This window comes from Coturnix japonica, chromosome 12 (genome assembly GCF_001577835.2).
Source record: "Coturnix japonica isolate 7356 chromosome 12, Coturnix japonica 2.1, whole genome shotgun sequence".
Taxonomy (NCBI): domain Eukaryota; kingdom Metazoa; phylum Chordata; class Aves; order Galliformes; family Phasianidae; genus Coturnix; species Coturnix japonica.
This window is the reverse complement of record NC_029527.1, coordinates 6,714,271-6,732,907: the sequence shown is the minus strand read 5'-3', so window position 1 is coordinate 6,732,907 and position 18,637 is coordinate 6,714,271. Positions and strand designations below refer to the sequence as shown.

The following is an 18,637-nucleotide window of genomic DNA, read 5'->3' as shown; positions in this document are numbered from 1 at the left end:
ACCGACAATTGGCTGCTGCAGCCCGTGTCTCTTGGCAAGCACCCACATCCCCAACAAGCAGCTCACATATCAAAGGGGCTGCCTCCTCCACAGGCAGACCCACCCTGCACAGCTGCCCCTGCCCCACATGTGGGGGGTACTGAGAGCTTTCCTTGCTACATACCCCAGTGCAAGGCTGCAGCATGGGGGGAAAAAACATCAAGGTACTGCACAGAGCATTGGCTATACATGCACAAAGCATCCTCCTTCCCAAACCCTCCTCTCAAGGTGTCAGAGAGGGAAGGCGATTGCCTGGAGGTAATGGAGGGTGTAAGCTTCAAAGAAGGAACTTTACGGAGGAAGGATGAGACATTTAACTGCGTAAAAGAGGAGGCAGCCAAGGCCAATTCCTACATCAAATGAAGTTTATCAGCACATTCTAATGGGATCCCAACTAACCTTCCAAGTGAAGTAGCAAAATAAAACACTTCAGCCATTGAGAACTAGGCTGGTCAAAGAGCCCCGACAAACAATCCTGCATTGTCCAGGCAGCCAGGAAACAGATTTATTAGGTCACCTGGGCCATCTCCAGTTTCAGTGAAATTGTCCTGTTCTAGGGATGGTTCCAACTCCTCCTTTGGCACCGCTGCTGTCCTGCACCAGACAGTGCGAACCACAGGAAGGGAAGGGGAGAGGTCCAGGAAAACACCTCGCTTTTTCAAGGCTCAGGAAAAGCGTTTTGATCAGATGCTTCTGTCATGCCAGGCATTTCCAAGGTTGGATTCCCTTGGACTAAGGCTGCCCTGATGGTGGAACAGAAACACACACCTGTGGCGACCTGCCAACTGGATCAGGGCTTCACATCCCCCAGCACAGAGGGACTCAGCTGCCAGTTATCCAACGAGTCTGCCCAAGTTCCAGGTGATGCTTCCCAAGCCCCTCACTGAGGCTCTGCACACAACGCTGCTCACCAGAGCACAGATCCTACAATAGATCCACATGGATTAAAGCATGTGGAAAAACAAAACCACCAAACCTCCCAGCTCTGTGCAACCCAGGCGGCCTTGCAGAGCCCACTCAGTGTGTGAGTTCCCACTGACATGCTGCACCACCTGCCTCTTCTGTGCAGAAACAAAGCAGTCTGGAAAGCAACAGTTGCAGAGGGGGTTGAATCTGCTCCTCAGTACAAAGCAGTGCAGGAGGGGCTGCAGATGGACCCAAGGAAAACCCTTCCTAAGAACCTTCCAACAAAGATAATACACAGGAAATGCTGAAGCAACAACGTACTTCTGCCAGAGCACCCTGCAGCTGGTGAGAAATACAAGGAAAGAAAGATCACTGTGGGGGAAAAAAAGTATATCAAGCAATGGAAGACAGGAGGATCACAGGCTAATTGCAAACACAAACCTAAGGCAGAGCCATTTACTGGTTCCACAAGGCGTTAAGTGAGTTTGTTTAGTTTTGCAGCCCTCGGTGCACTTACAACGAGCCAGAGCTTGCGATGGTAGTTAAATCCAAATTGCAGAGAGAACATTTAACAGTTTCAAACTTGCCTCGTATACGCAATGAGCTCAGACACACTGACTCCCTCATCAAGAATCCCGATTCAGCACAAATGATTTAGTACACTGGATTAGTCTCAAGCGTAATGACTAACCCTCAGAAACTTCTACACTATTTTTAAATCCCACTTGTCAGGGCAGCACCTGGAAATTAAACGAGAATCCCTGGGAGACCTATTCCAGAGACAAAAGGGAGAGGAGAACCCGCAGCTTCGCAGTGTAAGCTAGTGCCACCTGGTGGGAAGCTGCCCTTCAAACCCTGTGCTCGGTTTCATCCTCTCCCGTGTTCCAACTTCCCGAGGGCAAAATAAAGGAGCACCCAGGTAACTCTTCCAGCTTGTCAGACCCTGAGGTATCTTCCAGGTGTAGGACAGGTCATTCTATACTTCAATATAGACAGGTGAGACTGTCTGGATGGATGGTGGCTCATAAGTATGAGGAATACACAGATTAAGGGCTTACTGAGCTGGCCTGCAGCAATTGAATTCTAAAAGATGACAGGCACCACATGCCAGAATGGGCTCTTGACTGTTGGAAAGGTATCCATCCAGCAACAGCTCCAGCTCCTTGGAACATCCTGACTGCTCGGCTGCACTGAGGCAGCATCAGGCAAGGCCAGGTTGATCACGTTCACCAATTAAAGCAGGTGGTGGGAACTCAGCTGGCCAGTTTTGCCTGAAACTGAACAAGGAGAGAGATTACACAAACTGCCCTCCCCAGGGAGGCAGACAACCTAACAAAAGGGTAACAAACAGCATGGACAGAAATACACCATCACACCGCAGGGCCAGGAAGAAGCAGCCTTTCTGAATATACAAGGACAACACATGCGACCCAGCAAGACACAGTCAGCGCCCACAGCAGAACCAACTCCATGTAAGATACATTTATCTTTTTTTTTATTATCCATTTATCACCAAGAAGATAGCCATTTTGATAGGACTCCTCCTTGTCCCAGTATACACGACATTCAGACAGACAACTCTGGGAGCCCTGTCACAGTACGGAGCATCACTGTTCCATCCAGCAGGGACACATCCTACAGACGGACCCAGTACATGCCACTGCGGATACGGTTGTAATCCAGCAGCTGTTCAATGGGACCTGAGTGAGCAGAACAAGAGTTAGTCACTGGAGCTGTAATTAAAATCACTGTGTGGTTTCCCGTGGTTGTAAAGCAGATGGTGGCAGAGCACACTGTGCTCACAATCCACAGTAGCTACGTGCAAAACCTGGTAACTACAGCTGAAACCTGAATCAGGAAAACTGGCAAATGCCATCTCCTGATAGAGAAACCATTGCTTTTTTCCCCCTCAGAACACATTATTTGCTCATGTTCTTCCACAACACCCAATACAGCTTCACATACAAGTATGAAATACAGGGAACCACCAAATCATGGAGATTTTGGCTAATTCTTTCCAACTTCCTGCTTGAAAATCCTCTCCGTTCTGCACTGCTCTACTTTGCAGGCCCACAGTAAGCAACTGCATGGAGGAGGGGAATCCACAACACAGGAAGGAGGAGGCAGCAGAGCAGAGTTGAGCTGCTCAGGCAGGTTTTCTAAGAGGAATTTATCCTTGGCCAGACAGACATGCCAGAGCAGCACAAGAGGACTGGGCCCCTTTGCTTCCCTTACATAAACCACCATGACCCCAGGGTAAGGACACCTGGCAGAGGCCATTGGGCCCACACCCAGCTATGGGACTCCCAGTCTTAGTCATAGCTCCACACCAAGCAGAGGTGGGAGGACAGCCAGCAGCTCACTGTCATTGAGTCTCCATCATCTCCATGTTTGATCTCCTGGCCAAACGTGCTTTGGCACACCTAACGTTCAGAGGCAGGAGAGTAATAACAAAGAGCCAGAGCAGTTAAGAGGCCAAAACAGACATGTAAACAGTGCCTGTACTTTGCTTCCATTCAACTCTTGATCACCCCATCTTTTGAGCTACCACGTACTAACCAACTGGTCACTTACCAACTGCTGCAAGCGCTGGGCATTTGTCATAGATGTATTTACTGCATACATCCCTCACCATTCTTGCATCAACAGCCTAAAGAGTAACAAACAAGCAATTAATGACCCTTCTGGCAGACTTAGATTTCTCAAAGCTTCAAGTTACTACTGTTGTTACATATGAAGTTAATTAAAAACGTGCTGTTGGACCCATGGAGGCCTTCCACACTAACTGTCCAGCCCTGGTCTGCAAGGACAGACACAGTGCTCTCCTCTGAGAGCACTGAAGACATGGCAGTCCAAAATCTGAAGCCTCCAAAGGTACACAAGGGCTACAGAATTATACAGACTAGATGGTGGCCACCTCCAGGGAAACTGTTAATGAATTTCAGGTTGGGCTGTTTAACAAAGCTCTATGTCCTCCTGCTGGGATGGAGTGGATTTAGACATGTCACAGGATACATCAAATCTTTGCCAGTACTCTAATGTACTCCTAATGGTGACCTGACTGCCTGGGCTCCAGGCAGCATACCTAAGGGAGAAGTAAGCCTTGCATTGCTGAGGGAAACTAAGGCCAGAAAAATGGCAGTGCCAAGTGTGCTCAGGGCTCCCAAAGAAAACAAATGGATACCTACAGAAATCCTGGAATCCCATTCCTCCAGAGAGATACGGCGTCCATAATTTAAGAGATGGCTTCCAATTGTTTCACACACCGGAGTGGTACCTAAATGTTGAAGATACTGTCAGCAAAGTTGAACAGTTTCCCAAAACTCACAGCCTGATCATCAACCAAAGCAGACAACTCTAGCCATTAAGCAGGCTCTAATGAAGTCACGGTAATTGTGCTAAGCAGCTTCAGCAGGAACTAAGCAATGCAAGCACTCTTCCTGATCTCCAAATCATTACTGCCAAGGCAGACCTGCTTGGAGGTCTAAATTCCAAATTCACCACACAGTATGTATCTATTATTCACCTGCAGCAGGAAAATGTCAAGTTTACAGAGTCAGAGCCAGCCTGTAGCACAACAGGCTGTGATCAGCTACCTTGAAACCATGGAAGGAGAAGAGAAAAGGAGCTTTGCCCAGCATCTGCCAATAGCACTCTAACATACCCAGCAGAACTCCTGCTCCCCACCAGAAATGCAAAACTGCTGAGCAGCTTTTATTTTATAAACCAGAACATACCATCCAGCTGAGCCACCATGGCATTTCGCAGATAGTTCTTGGCTCTCTTCACCTCTGACTCAGTGGTGCTAGTGCACAGACGCATCCTGCAAAAGACAGAGGAAGACCACCAAAGCTCTTAAAGGCATTTGCCTACTCAGACAGAAATCACGTTCTTCCCTTTCCCAAGTCTGCAGAAATACGCTTTTAATATCACTTGTCTTGCAGGCCCTGAGACTCATTCCTGACCACCATAGTGCAGCTAAGAAATAGAGAGCAATGAACAGCAGGAGGCAAGTGAAAGAGCTGGAGCTGATAGGCAGGGAATATCAGCCAACAGTTTACATGCTGAGTTGCACTCACAAAGGTCTAAGCAGCTCTGGTGTCGACTCTAGCTTGTCTATCAGGCACAGCAGCAAGCAGTCTGTGGTATGCTATCACAAGAGAAGGCAGGCGTGTCAGCTATTCCCACACATGCCAAGCTGCTATGGAAACTGATGCTGAAAGAATAAGACAGTTATACAGAGTCTGTTTGGACTCCAGCTGTTAAATCCCTTCCTCCCCTGCCAACTGCAACGTCTCTGGGGCAAGGGCTAACTCCATCTGCTCCATTCACAGCACAGCACGGCTCTGAAGCTCAGATGCAACCTTGATCCATTAATGGCACATAAGCATACAGAGTAAGACCAACAGAAGGCCTCAAATGCTGGCATGGCTCCAATAGCAGAGCATGTGTCAGTCACAACAGAACTGTTTGGAAGACAGGAACTCTGCTTTGCCCAAGCCTAACGGGACATCAGATACATGTCTTTTGTACCTAGGAGAGCCTTGTCTTTATGGTCTCACTTGTACAGAAAAAGTCAAAGCCTCAGTGCTAATGTGTGGAAGCTGTGAGCCAAAGACCTGAAGAAACCAAAGGGATTAAAATCCTCAAAAGCAATCCTGACACAATTATAGAAACCACTGACAGGATCACATAACCAGAATGCAAGTTACAGAGGCATTCATGCAGAGATGCAGCACTCTGAAGGCCAGACACAACCTCCATCAGCTTACTCTCCCACAGGATCAGATCTTAAACAGAAACCTTTGCCAGAGCTGTACTTACCACTCGCCCTGAGCACAAAACATCATATCATCTACAGACAGAGGATCAGCGACAAAATGAAAACCAAAGAGGCCAGTATCGGAGTAGGAGGTGTTGAACGTCTGGAAGCTGTGGCAGAGTTTATGCTCCACAGCGAGCGCAGCTAGTCTGCTGGACAGGTGCTGTAAGGAAGGAGATACCATCAACCATTTCAACTAGACAGCCTCCCCAGAGCTCACATTCTTTCCCCCTGAGCTGTTCTCACAAAGACCGCAGACAAGACAGAGCGTAACACTTATCAAAGGAGAGTTTAATTTAAGCCCTTCATGTGGGCAACAGATGAGAGTCACAGCTGGAAAAGCCACACACAATAGCCTAGGAGTCCACACAGCAAAATCTTTTCCCTTCCCAGCATCAGATGAGGAACTGGTACATATACCAGTATAGAAGTGGAGATATTGGCAAGTACAAGGTTTCCCAGTAGCAGGGGTTAGCAGTCAAGACAAATTATAGACGAGAAAGGATGTAGTATTGGGGCTTTATACAAGTTCCAATTGCTTTATATATGCAAGGCAGGCTTGCATCAAGAGACTACAGGTTACTCCATAATGTTTCCACCATTGAGCAGTCAGGTCATGAAGGCAGGAAAAGCTGCTCAGAATTAATCACCTGAACTTCTTCCAAACACAGCAGAAAAGGCCCAACTCATCTCCTAGCATCACATCTTAAAAACTATCCTGGGTTAGCCTCGATTACACCTCTACTTTCCATATCTCTGACCAAATCTGGAAGCTAAACAGAACAGCCTCCCATAAAGCAGTTTAATCTGGTGGCTCCACAGTACCTTGCAGAAAAGACTCCATGCTCTCCCTATCACATTCCCAGGTCTCTTACCTTGCCACCTCCAAACGTGCGGTCATAGCGTCCAATGATTGCATTAGCCACATGGAGGACAACGTTATCAGGATCAGCCCATCCTGGCCCCTCCACAGCAAGAGCAATGTGGGCAACAGGCAGAGCATCGTCTCTGGCACGGATCTGGGAAGTCACCAAGGAACAGGAAAGAGCTAACTGAGCATTTTGATGTTGTCTGCAGTCTGATGCTACACCAAGTTGACAAACTGGAGAACTTCACATTATCCCAGTGAAATAAAATTGCCTCAGGCTCTATTGAGGACAAATCAATTGCTCTGATGAAGTATTTCCATTAGACAATGTGAGCAATAGTATCATATTCTTACTGGACTTTGTTTCCATCTAAAAGCCAACATATTGTGACAATAAGACTAAGAACATGCGAACACTTTACCTCGCTCCCTGTGAAACGACAGCGTGGCAGAATAGGCACAGCATCCTCTTTGTATGTAAAGGACACCCCACTGAAGTGTTTCTTAGCTGCATCTACCAATTCCTTGTGAGAAATACCTGTCAATAAGGGAAGTTTCATAGAGCTCCATTTAACAAAATCATCTTATTTTACATTAGAGATGCATGTCAGGGGGTTGATCACTAGAGTCTCAACAATCTGGGCTTACCTCCAGCAGCTGCCAGGACCATACGAGGTGCCTTGAAGTGAGTATCAACATACGAAGCTAGGTCTGCTCGAGTCAGATGCCTAGAAAGCACAAAGAGATACCTAATATATCAGCTTCTCAGAGCTGGAGGGATTAGAGACTGAATTCACAGTGTAGAGGAAAAAGTGATGCTGTTGATTATATCAGTTATGGGATAATAATACTTTCCTGAAGTACATCTGCACTGCCTTTTTTCCCCTGCACTCTAATACTGGAACACAGAGAAAGGAAACAGGTGGTCAAGAGTTAAGGACAGAGTTCAAATGCAGACCAGAGTATCAACCCTTGGTCACAGGGAAACCAACACACTAACAGGTGTGAATGCTTGAGGCCACTGCTTTAATGAGCACCACTAGCTCTTAATGCCTCTAAAGGCATCAAACCAACAAGTATGGGAAAAGGTTCAGCCAAGCCCTACCACCATCAGATCATACATGAAAACTGATTCTGGAGAGGAACATGAGCAGCATTACACATTTACCAGCACTAAGATGGAAAGCACAGTCCAGACTTATGAAGCCCATGGGCACATATCACCTCCACATACAGTCTCACTTATTCCTTGCATACACTCTGACTGGTTTTCTTGCAGGAGTTATGCACCCCAAAGTCTGAGCCCACAAGTCACATAGTGCAGCCAGTCTATAGCTTACTTGATGTTCTCTGTGGTCCCCTCGACGGTGCGGGCCAGTGCAGTGCCCTGGAAAGCAGTGGCGTGAAGGTAATCAAAGGTAACGTTAGTCAAGTCATTGTCCATTTCTTTTAGCTCCTGAAGGATGACACCACGCTCCTTCTCGATCTGAGACTCCTCCAGGGCACAGTTCTGCACAACGTCAGCCAGAAGCTCTACCACTGCAACATATTTGCTACATTAGCAATCAAAAACAAACAAGGCAGCAGGGATACAGCAAGAGGGAAATAGACTGTGCCGGGGTGGTGGTGCAACACAACATATCTACTCCCACAGCATCAGAGAGGGACAAATAACACAGTTTTAGGATGAAGAAATCTCTAAACCAGCTTGCCAAGCATCTGTGATAGTTCACCATTGCCAGCAGAAAGTTGGCAGAAGGTAACAAATACAGAAGGTGATGCATGCCAGAAACAAGGTACTGTTGTAGAAACAAGCTGAATTATTGTGGAGAGTCTGTGATGTCTACAGAGTGGTCCACACTTACAGTAGGACTGAGTCATAACAATAGCTCTGACTCAAACCACCTCCTCTGGACAAAACTGACCCAAAGAGGAGCCTGCACACGATAGGTAGCACAAAGCATATGTGACATCCACAAGAGCGGCACTGAGCACTTCTGACACAGTAGCTGCTGCTAACAGCATTTTCTTAGCTCCATAAAGCAACTACACACTACTGAACCCCTACCCCCTGCCTTCTGGCAATACAGAACAGCCTGACAAAAAAAAAAAGAGGTTTGTAAGGCTGCTTTTAGGTACAAGTGAGCTTACAGCCTTAAAGCACCACCTCTTGGTTAGTGCTCCCTCCAACTGCCAAATACCGTCTTCAATTTACTGCTCAGCAACAGCCTCATTCCCTGGTCAATTACTATAAAGTATACTGGTGGGGGAGAAACACCTGCTTTTTTTCCGCCACTGACCATCCTACCTTTTGGCATGTCCTTGGACAAAGCCTTTATGTAAAAGGCACTCTGCTCACGTGAGGTGTACCCATTGAAGTGAGCTCCCATGCTCTCCACTTCCTTCTCAAAGGCAGCACAAGGACGGTTCTTTGTGCCCTAAAAGTATGCAGAAATACATAGATAGTGAACAGTTCCCCCACATAGCTGAAATAAAGCAGTAAAAAGAACAGTAAAAACCTAATGCAATAAAACCTGCCACGTGATTTGTAAAAAACAAGAGCTGGTGCAGAAAGCAAAATATTTAACACTTGGCTTATTGACTATAGCTAAAAAATGGCTGAAATGTATTTTGAAATGCCGAATGAAACCCAAAGGAAAGGAGAAAATCTAAGCTAAAGTACAACAGGGGCTGAACAGTGTAAGTAAATATGGACAAGTCACCACTAAAAACAGGAAGCAGGTTTCTAGTCCTTTAACTAGCAATATTTGGAGGATACCAGAATAGGAGCAGAAAATTGATTCTGAAATAGAGATTCAGGTCTGCCTGCTACCCTGAGGAAACAAGTTTCATCATGGTTTTATACATGTGTTACAATAAGCTGGGATAGTAAGGAATCGCAGCATCAGAGAACCAGTCCAACTTATTGCTCATGACTTTTTTCCTTTAAGAGGAGAAATACCAACTAAAAAATACTAGCTGTCTTCATTCACAGCCCCACATTCAAACAAAGACCACCATAGAGACTAGATGCCTTTTAAAGTTTATTGTTATACTACGTGCAGAGCCTCTGAGATTCAGATGAATTGATTCTGATTCACAATTACACCTCTATTAATACCTGCAGCCTCCAAAGCAAGAACTAACATGTCAGTGAACGTCTGGAACATTGTCTCCATGCAGCCTTATGCCAGACCAAGTCTTACCTTAAATGCCAGATGTTCCACGAAATAACCAGCTCCATTGTTCTTCTCATTCTCATAGCGGCTCCCCGCCCCAATCCACACACCCACCTAACAGCAAAGATAGCAAGCACACATATTAGAAAATAAACAAGCAGACAGTATGTTCCAAGACTTGTGCCATATATATAACAGCAAGAAAAAGTGTGCTTCAACAGTAGCCCCAGAATAGGAACATGCACCAGCAACTATTTTCAGTATGCATTCAAGCATTGAACACAGCAGTTTAACAAAAGCCATTGACAGGTTTGCCTAAGATGAAACTACTTCTGGTCAGTTACTGCTTACATGTGGGACTACATCAGTGCAAACACTGCAGAGCTCAGGAAACCAGTACAGTGCAAAAGCTTGGAAAGAAACCAGGCTAGGCACAGTATTACTACAGTTTGACTGAATAACAGAGAACTGGGGCAGTCTTCACCAAGCTTCAGTTCAAAGCCAGGTTTGTCACTATGGGAAGTGAGTCTCAATCCACTCGATGCTCACCGTGCACGTCGGCTGGCTGGACTCCTCCGAAGCCACTCGCAGCCCGTTGTCAAGCGTGGTGACGTTCGTCTCAGGGATGTTCTGCAGTGTCTGCGCGTAGGTGGCCGTACCACGGTTCCTTGTCAGAGGCAGCAGAGTCGCCTGGAACAAAGGCTCACAGCACTCAACAACGACCAGAACCTCTCCTCCGCCCCACAGGCCTCCAGCACACACACACACAGCAGGGCACACTGCTGGGCCGGGCTGATGACAGCGGCCCTGTTGTACCCACAGCCCGCAGCCCCCACGGACCACACAGAATCACAGAATGACCCGGGTTGGAAGGGACCTCAAGGATCATGTAGTTCCAACCCCCTGCCTGGCAGGGCCACCAAACATACACCTTTACTACATCAGGTTGCCCAGGGCCCCGTCCAACCTGGTCTTGAACACCTCCAAGGACGGGGCATCCACAACCTCCCTGGGCAGCCTGTTCCAGGGCCTAACCACTCTCCTAGTGAAGAACTTCCCCCTAACATCCAACCTAAATCTTCCCTCTTTTAACTTAAAACCATTTCCCCGTGTCCTGCTATTATCAGCCCTTTCCAAGAGTTTACTCCCCTCCTGGGATTAAGTTCCCTTCAGGTATTGAAAGGCTGCAATGAGGTCACCACAGCCCCCACAGCCCCTCGCGGCCCACCCGTCCCCGTGACCTTCCGGGCCGAGATACAGGCCGTGTCCCGCCGCACAGCACACCCGAGCTGCCCACCCACCCATCCATCCATCCACCCATCCTTCCCAGCTCCCAGTCTCCCCGCTGTCACACAACGACTCACGCAGGGATGGGGGCTCCGCAGCAAAACCCGCCCGGCCGCCCGGCACACGAAGGACGCCGCCATCTTGTCCCTACAGCGACCGAGCGGGCTGCACTGCGCATGCGCCAAACGGGAGGCGGAAGGAAGGAGCGCTAAGGGGAGGGAAGCGCATGCGCAAAATGCTCCGTAGCGCCCCCAAGGCACATGAGGACAGAGCGCTTCTCGCTGCAGCGCCACCTTGCGGTGGGAGGGCGCAACGACGGGAAGGTTTGGGGATGGGACCGCCGTGCCCGGTATGGGGCCGGACGATGGCACTGGGGATGGGGTATGTGCGGTGATATGGGGCCGCCCATAGGGAACAGCGGGACACAGCCGGCACAGCAGCGCCGCCCTTTGCACAGATGAGGCTTAATTGGCTGAGAATGCCTTTATTGAGGAAACCGCGCTGTGCTCTTTGGGCTCTCGCCGCGGTGACAGCCCGCTGCCGGCATCACAGCCCTCCGCTGCCGGGCTCCTCGCCCCAAACACGGGGCAGATCGGCTCCCAGCCCCCCATCCCGTCCCGCAGAGGCTCCAGGCCCCGGGCAGGTGGTGGTGGAGCCCTCCCAGCGGCACGGCCCCGCTGCTCAGTCGTCTCTTCTGCAGGGCTACATTTTGGTGCTGCGGTTCTCCTAAAGGGGGCAGAGAGGAAAGTCGGCTCGTGCCGTCCCACAACGTGTTGGCGGTGGGGATGGTGAGGCTGGGTGCTTACCGAGGCTGGGCGCACCGATGGAGCATTGATGTGGAGCACAGCGTCATTCACCGACGGGAAGAAGCAGTGCTTGGTGATGGTGGAGCTGAAGAAGTTGCCCCGCTCCAGCTGGGCAAGAACAGACGCTGCACAGAGGGAGAAAGAAGCACTTAAAGCTATGGCAGCTGGCCTCCACCCAAACAAGCGTCCCACCCCCTGCCCAGGACATCACTGGACAGCCAGTATTGCAGAGCTCACACTGGGATGCCAGAGCAATGTGCAGCCAATGGGGACAGCCTGGCACCCCATGATGTGCTCCTGCAACTGCTGTCCTCTGGGGAGAATATGGGGTAGGGGACACCACAGAGGGCACAGAAGCCCCATGACCAGCAGCCGTGTCTCACAGGGGTGGCTATTCCCTACAGGGGCTGATAGCTCTATGGTTTCTCCTCACCTGGGCAGCAGGCAACAAAGACGTCCACTTCTATTTCATGGAAATCCCTGAAGATCTGTAAATGGTAAAAATCATGTCAGGGTAAAGGGATGAGCGGCTGCCATCTGGCTGTCCCACTCCTGCACCACCCCTGAGCCCTTACGTTCTTCAGGATTTTGATGGAGACTGTGTCCACGAAGTTGACGGGGCTGAAGTCCAGGATGACAGCATGGAAGTCAGGCTGGGGCAGCCCCAGGGAGCGCAGGGTGGGTTCAGCAGGTGCTCTATCCTCCTCCTCACTCAGCTCAATCACTGCAAGTCCTGGCCCATTGCACTCAGCCTCTGTGTCCTGTGTGAAAACCCCTTCGCCATGTGGGTGCTGGTGGCACTCTGCAGGGCATTGTCTCCCCAGGACCCTGGGTTTGTCCTGCCCCATAGCGCACTGGGGTTTGGAGGGGTTCTAGTTGTGTTATGGTGGTGGATGTGCCAGGAGTGGGCACTTTGCTCACACCCAAGTCCCACTTCTAGGTTCTTTCCAGGTCACCTTGTGAGCTCTCCCCAATGATTGGAACTGGCCTCATTAGACTCCTCTCCCCAGTCAGCCTTTGCTCTTGTGCTTCATTTTGATGATTAACTTGCCCCAGACTATGAATGACTCACCAGCTCCCCCACCTAATCATTAATGACTGCAGCCTCCTCCACTGACGTTAAAGGTGATGTTGTTAACCCAGATGCATGCCAATGCCTCTCCCTGTCTGGTGGCTGTGGGCCAAACTGGGAGCCCCATGGGATGCCTAGCATGAGCAGAAGGCTATGGCCGGGCAGGGAAATGGTGTGGGACAGCACGAGAGGGATGTGCTGGGAAGCACCTTTTTCCTCTTTGCCTTCTCCTTCTCTGCTTTCTTCTGCTGTTTCTTCAGTTTCTTGAGTGCTTTCTTTTTCTTCTCAATCAGGCGATCCACATTGATGCCACTCTGCAAACCCATACAGCCCCATGGCCGTCAGGAAGAGGGGCAGAGCCTAGGAGGCCCAGTGATGCCATGGAAATATGTGAGGGACACCATGCTGCTGCTAAGCCAGCCTTGATGTCCTGGACCACATCTCCCCTGGCAGGCCACAGGGACCTGAGTGTTGTGCCCTGCCTGCTGTGCTCAGGGCAGATTTTCCTACCTTCTTCTTCAGTGCATCGGAGTACAGCTCCACGTTGGCAAAATAGATGGTGGAGGAGGAGCGGAAGATCTTTATTCCAGGGACTTCCTCTGCCTGGGGATGGATGGAGAGGGTGTGTTACCCTATGGACAGAGATGTGCTCCTTCTTGCCCTCCCTTAAAATACCATGGGGTGCTTTTAATTGCTCCCACCTCCTGTGGGTGCTTCTTCTCTTACCATGCCAACACCTCAGTGCTTTTACCTTCTCATATTCAGCCACGTCCTTGTAGACATTGGTGTCAGTGACACGTCCCAGGATGGAATAGTGGGGGCTGTGGGGAGCAGAGCAACAGGGTGTTCCTGTGGGCTTCCTCTGCCCTTGGGAAACAGTACCAGGTCCCCAACACTTCACTACCCCACACCAGGGACATCCTAGTGTCAGCCTTGGGAGTTAGTACAAATGTCCACGTTGTCCCCAAGCACCACATCTCCCTTGTACCCAGCCCAGCCTGAGGGTACTCACAGCTGGGTCCGGAAGATGACAGTGAGCAATGCGAAGGCCACTGAGGCTCCCAGGCCAATGTCCAGGTTCAGCAAGAGCGTGGCTATGAAAGTCACCACCCAGACCATCTAGAGAGGGCACAGTCAGCTGGGGCATGGCCTAGTCCCATGGCACCATAAGCCCCGTGGAGGGTTAAGGAACTCCCTCAGGGCCAATCAATGCCCTACCAAGTCCACACGGTTGGACTTCCAGAGTGTGTGGAGGTCCTTGAACTGCTTGAACATGCCCTTGAGATTGACGATGATGATGGCAGACAAGATGGCCTACAAGAGAAGTCTGTATGCATGATAGTGCCAAGGACACATCTGGGGGGCATTTCACTGTGCCCCGTATCCAAGGCTGCCTCCAGTCATTTCCCACCCCAAATAGAGCATCCCCCTCCCTGTGCTGCCTTTATACTGGAGGTGAAAGACTGGGAAGTGAAGTGGAGGCTGTAGAACTGGCTGCACCTTGGGCAGGTCATGGAAGAGCTCTCCAATCTTCAGGATGGTTACCAGGATGACCAGGGAAGAGATGACACCAGCCACCTGAGGGGAGAGATGGAGTGAACCTGGATGTTCTCCTTGCCCCAGCTCGTGTCTCCCCATGTTGACACCTTAGCATGGGGATATTGGAAGGAATTTTAAAGAGCAGAGGCAGGCACCCACCCACACCCACCTGGCTGTTTCCCCCTGTGCTCTCCTGCACCAGACTTCGTGACATTGAGCAGCTGATGGCAAAACACTGGAAGAAGCCCCCCAGGAAGTTGGAGAGGCCCAGAGCAATCAGCTCCTGCAAGGACAGAGAAGCTGTCAGGCAGCACCATGCATCCTGGGGCTGTGAGCTGTGAAACACTACAGAGGAAGGGGCTGCATGTGTCAGAGCATCACCTGGTTGCTATCCACTTTGTAGCCATGCTTCAGGGCAAAGATTTTACCCAGGGAGATGCAGATAGCGTAACCCACCACAGCGATGGCGAAGGCATTGCCCACCACCTGTCCAAAGTAGCTGGCATTAGGGACCACAGGCGGCTTCAACCTATGTCCAAGGCAGGAAGATGGGGTTCAGGAGGGGGCCTTGTGGGTACCATGGTGCCCCAGCACAGCTGCCCTTGCCACCCAGCCCCACTCACCCGCTGGGGATGTTCCCCACCACGGAGATGCCAAACTTGGAGTTCAGGTTGACACCATAGGATATGCCAGTGGAGATGATGATCTGTGGGAGTAGCTGGGTGAGGCAGGGCCTCCCTGCAGAAGCATGGCTTATGCAGGAGGACAAGGAGGTGTGTGCCCTGGAGTCCCCTCTGCAGAGGCACCCTGTCCCACCCCCCATCACCCTGTGAGGCACAGGGACATCTGTGGGTAATGGCGCCTGCCCCAGGCCATGGCAGTGTCCCCTTGGGGAGCTGGGACAGCTCTGAGTACCGTGATGAGCTCGATGGGGATGGGCATGGGGAGCTTGGCAGCGAACTTGTGATTGAGCTCCTTCACAATGAAGATAGCCACCATGGCAATGATGGCTGTAACCAAGGTGCCCACATTGGTCTCTGGCAGCTTCTTGCAGATCTCAATGAAGGTCTGGAGGATGCAGGAGGCAAGTGTTCAGGAGAGAAAACAGATAGATAGATACCTTGCTGTTAGCTCTTTCAGGGACACTCCATGTATTCTGTAGGTGATGCTTTACCACATCTGGGTAATCCAGGGTGTCAATGACCCCCTCACTCACCACGAACAATGAGAGTGGCCCTGAGTGCTCGCCTAGGGAGACCCCGAAGACATTCTTGAGCTGGGAGATGAGGACGTGCACAGAGGCAGCAGTAGTGTAGCCACGCACCAGTGGGTCTGAGAGGTAGGTCACCACAAAGCCAAACTGCAGGAGACCCAGGGCCACCTAAAAGGAGAGGTGACAGGAGGAGGTCCCACAGCTTGCGGGTATGGGGACAGCACAGCCACAACTCCCTGCTAGGTTCTTACCTGGAAGATTCCTGACAGGACTGTGATGGTGGCTACCAACTCTACCCTGGCAGCGTCCCGCTGTGCCTCATTGACTACAGTAACGTTGGTGCCATTGACAAACTCCAGAAAGTCCTCACTGGGCATCAAGGAGTCTGTCACGCTGCCAATCATGACAGATATGACAGCAAAGGGACCTGGAAACATGCAGGAAAGGAGTCCAAAGTCAGTGCTTGGCATCCAGTTGGGACCTCTCTGAGAAAGCAGGCAGCTGGCCACTTGGTTGGTGTGCCCATGGCACTTTGGCTCTGGTTCAGCCAACTGTCTTTTTCATGGGGTAAAATGAAGGCAGAAGAAAGGCCTCTCCACCCACTTGCTCATTGGCATGGCAATACTGTGCCATAGATGAAGTCTCATCCCCCTCATCCTCACTCCCTCCCCTCCGTTCCCTTGGCAGCACACAGTCCCTTGGCTCACCCACGGAGTTATGTCTGGACGTCCCGAAGAAGAAGTAGAGGAAGACGGGGTAGAAGGAGGAGTAGAGGCCAGTGACAGGTGGCAGCCCAGCAAGCAGCGCGTAGGCGAGCCCTGGGCACAGCAAAGCAGGGAGAAATATTATGAATGGTTGAGCCCCGGCCCTCACCCATTGGGAACCTGAGGCAGGGCACGGCATGGGGACACATCACTCACCCTGGGGCAGGTGCATTATGCCCACACTGAAGCCCGAGGCAATGTCCCCAAGCAGCCAGTCCTTCACTGGGTAGCGGGGCAACCAGCGCAGGACGGGTAAGAAACGGAAGAGCAGGGACTTGGCAGTGGAGGCTGAGCATCTGGAAGGAGTGGGATCCAGGACTGAACATATGGACACCAGGGCTGCTGGGCAGCACAGGAACCCAGAGATGCAGCCCTGCAGGGAGCACCCAGCTCAATTCCCCCAGCCCTACCTTGCCTTCCGGAGACAGTCGTGTGCTGAGGTCTTGCTGGGAGGTTTCCTCTGTGCCAGCTCCTCCAGGTCAGCCTCACTCAGCACTTTGCCATGGGGCTGCCCAGGCCGGCGGCTCAGCACCATCTCAGCCGCCATGGCCCCCGGCTCTGCTGCACTGCAGGCAGATGAGAGATGGCTCAGCCGCACCCAGGGAGCTGGGCAAGGGGCAGGGAGAGTGCCAAGGACACAGCAAGCAATGCCTTGAAGGTGGCACTGGATTGCACCGAGTCCAATCCATCCACTTCTGTAGGACAGCCTTGGTGCTGATCACCTTTCTGCTCCATCCAGCCCAACCCAGCACCCTATACATACCACAGCACATACAGGGCAGCAGGCCAGCACTGCTGCAGAGTAAAGCCCCAGCCAGCACCGTAGCCTTTCCTGCAGACTTTGTCCCTTTACACATGAGGGGAGCAGGAATTTCAACCCTTGGTGAGTGTCACAGGCTCGCCGGTGCCCCAGCCCCCTGCACTGCAGAGCGAGGACTGAGACAGGGGCACTGAGGTATGGGGTAGGGATGGGTTCATCTGCACAGCTGGACAGAGATTTCCCTACAGCCCAACAGCCCTGCCCTGCTTGCGCCAAGGTGCTTCCATTTCTAGGTTGCTTGCCCGCTTTCAGCCTGATACATGAGTTGCTCATAGGATGCCTAGAGAAGCTTAAGCCCCCGCATCACCCCCAGCCCCCTTACCTGCTCCACCACCACCGGTTGGGTGCTGCCAGTTGGGCTCACACTCTGCTCCCTCCTATTAATACCTACCCGTGATCTTTGAGACACCGCTCCCTCCCTTCTGCCCTCCCTCCCACCCTGCCAAGGAGCTGCCGGATTCCTGGGATCCAGCACAGCCCTGTCACTGGGACTCCTGGGGCACCCCTGTAGCCCCACCAAGTCCCAGAGCAAGAAGTACAGCCTGGCACAGCAATGCCCCTGACCTGGTTGCCCGGGGTTCTTTCCTTGCAGCCCCTGCTTACCTGCTGGAAATGGGTGTGCTGTGCCCTGTGGACTGCCCCACTTTTCCCCAGCGTGCATAGACCTGGCCGTTATCTTGTTCCAAAGTTCCCCATCGGGTGCCGTCGAACTCTTTCACACCTTCCTGCGCTCCAACACTATCTGCTATTGCCGTTATTTCTGGAGTGCTTCCAAGCTATGCCTGGCCCAATTACAAGGTAGAAATGCAGCCAGCCATGGACTGGACCAGCTAGTCCCAAACCTGTGCAGTGTGAAACCAGCAGGCAGAGCACAGCAGGAGCTGGGGAGTCCCAGTGGCTCTTCATGGTGGGACAGGACCACAGTCTTCAGGGTCAAAGCAGCCCATTCCCATCCCATTCAATAGGCAGGGAACTGGCCCATAGCAATTGCAGGTTCAGTGTGACTCAGTCTCCATGGCCATTGTATGCAGACTGCTCATCTGGCTTTCAGCAGCAGCAGCAGCAGCAGCAGCGATTACACACCCCTTAATCTCTGCAGCATCTCCACAGTAGCTCTCAGTGCCTGCTCATCTGTTGTCTCCCCACTGATTATCTGCTCACCTGGCACTAAATAGGAGGCAGTCACAGGCCTCATCTAGTAGCAACTGATAGCACAGATACAATTTACTGCCTGCTTATCACTCCAGCTGTTGGCCCCTGCCTGACACTGGCACTCCCAGCCCACAGCCACTGGGCCACTTGACCATAGCCCTGCCACCCAA

General features: G+C 51.3%; 2 protein-coding genes across 3 annotated transcripts; both read right to left on the bottom strand.

Annotated features, from left to right (window-relative positions):
• Positions 1 to 2,418: 2,418 nt before the first annotated feature.
• Positions 2,419 to 11,310, bottom strand: LOC107319990 (cytochrome b-c1 complex subunit 1, mitochondrial). Its single transcript, XM_015875418.2, has 13 exons — positions 11,179 to 11,310; positions 10,364 to 10,504; positions 9,842 to 9,928; positions 8,944 to 9,073; positions 7,976 to 8,174; positions 7,284 to 7,363; positions 7,058 to 7,173; positions 6,643 to 6,786; positions 5,770 to 5,930; positions 4,683 to 4,768; positions 4,134 to 4,222; positions 3,520 to 3,595; positions 2,419 to 2,645 (listed from the first exon to the last, which is right to left on the bottom strand). Exons 1-13 carry the CDS (start codon positions 11,239 to 11,241, stop codon positions 2,581 to 2,583), a joined length of 1,437 nt encoding a protein of 478 aa, XP_015730904.1. The 5' UTR covers positions 11,242 to 11,310; the 3' UTR covers positions 2,419 to 2,580.
• A 259-nt stretch (positions 11,311 to 11,569) lies between these two features.
• Positions 11,570 to 17,721, bottom strand: SLC26A6 (solute carrier family 26 member 6). Of its 2 annotated transcripts, none has more exons than XM_015875379.1 (20): positions 17,638 to 17,721; positions 16,906 to 17,061; positions 16,652 to 16,791; positions 16,439 to 16,549; positions 15,983 to 16,158; positions 15,735 to 15,899; positions 15,434 to 15,586; positions 15,142 to 15,224; positions 14,900 to 15,047; positions 14,688 to 14,801; positions 14,480 to 14,557; positions 14,198 to 14,293; positions 13,992 to 14,098; positions 13,731 to 13,800; positions 13,490 to 13,582; positions 13,189 to 13,293; positions 12,483 to 12,668; positions 12,341 to 12,395; positions 11,908 to 12,032; positions 11,570 to 11,827 (listed from the first exon to the last, which is right to left on the bottom strand). In XM_015875379.1, exons 2-20 carry the CDS (start codon positions 17,040 to 17,042, stop codon positions 11,804 to 11,806), a joined length of 2,166 nt encoding a protein of 721 aa, XP_015730865.1. In that variant the 5' UTR covers positions 17,043 to 17,061; positions 17,638 to 17,721; the 3' UTR covers positions 11,570 to 11,803. The 2 variants fall into 2 exon arrangements, with proteins under 2 accessions (XP_015730865.1, XP_015730864.1); XM_015875378.1 differs by lacking the exon at positions 17,638 to 17,721 and adding an exon at positions 17,259 to 17,531.
• Between the last annotated feature and the right edge of the window lie 916 nt (positions 17,722 to 18,637).

Bases quoted from the DNA above. Each gene is read 5' to 3' on its own strand.
- LOC107319990 (XM_015875418.2), bottom strand. From the start codon at position 11,241: ATGGCGGCGTCCTTCGTGTGCCGGGCGGCCGGGCGGGTTTTGCTGCGG. The intron at 8,175-8,943 runs GTAGGATGGTCA...AATATGTTGCAG, and splicing joins GTCCAAGGACATGCCAAAAG to TGGTAGAGCTTCTGGCTGAC. The intron at 7,174-7,283 runs GTAAGCCCAGAT...CCTTATTGACAG, and splicing joins GGTCCTGGCAGCTGCTGGAG to GTATTTCTCACAAGGAATTG.
- SLC26A6 (XM_015875379.1), bottom strand. From the start codon at position 17,042: ATGGCGGCTGAGATGGTGCTGAGCCGCCGGCCTGGGCAGCCCCATGGC. The intron at 14,294-14,479 runs GTGCAGCCAGTT...CTTCTCTTGTAG, and splicing joins TCTTCCATGACCTGCCCAAG to GCCATCTTGTCTGCCATCAT. The intron at 13,583-13,730 runs GTAAAAGCACTG...ATCCATCCCCAG, and splicing joins ACGTGGCTGAATATGAGAAG to GCAGAGGAAGTCCCTGGAAT.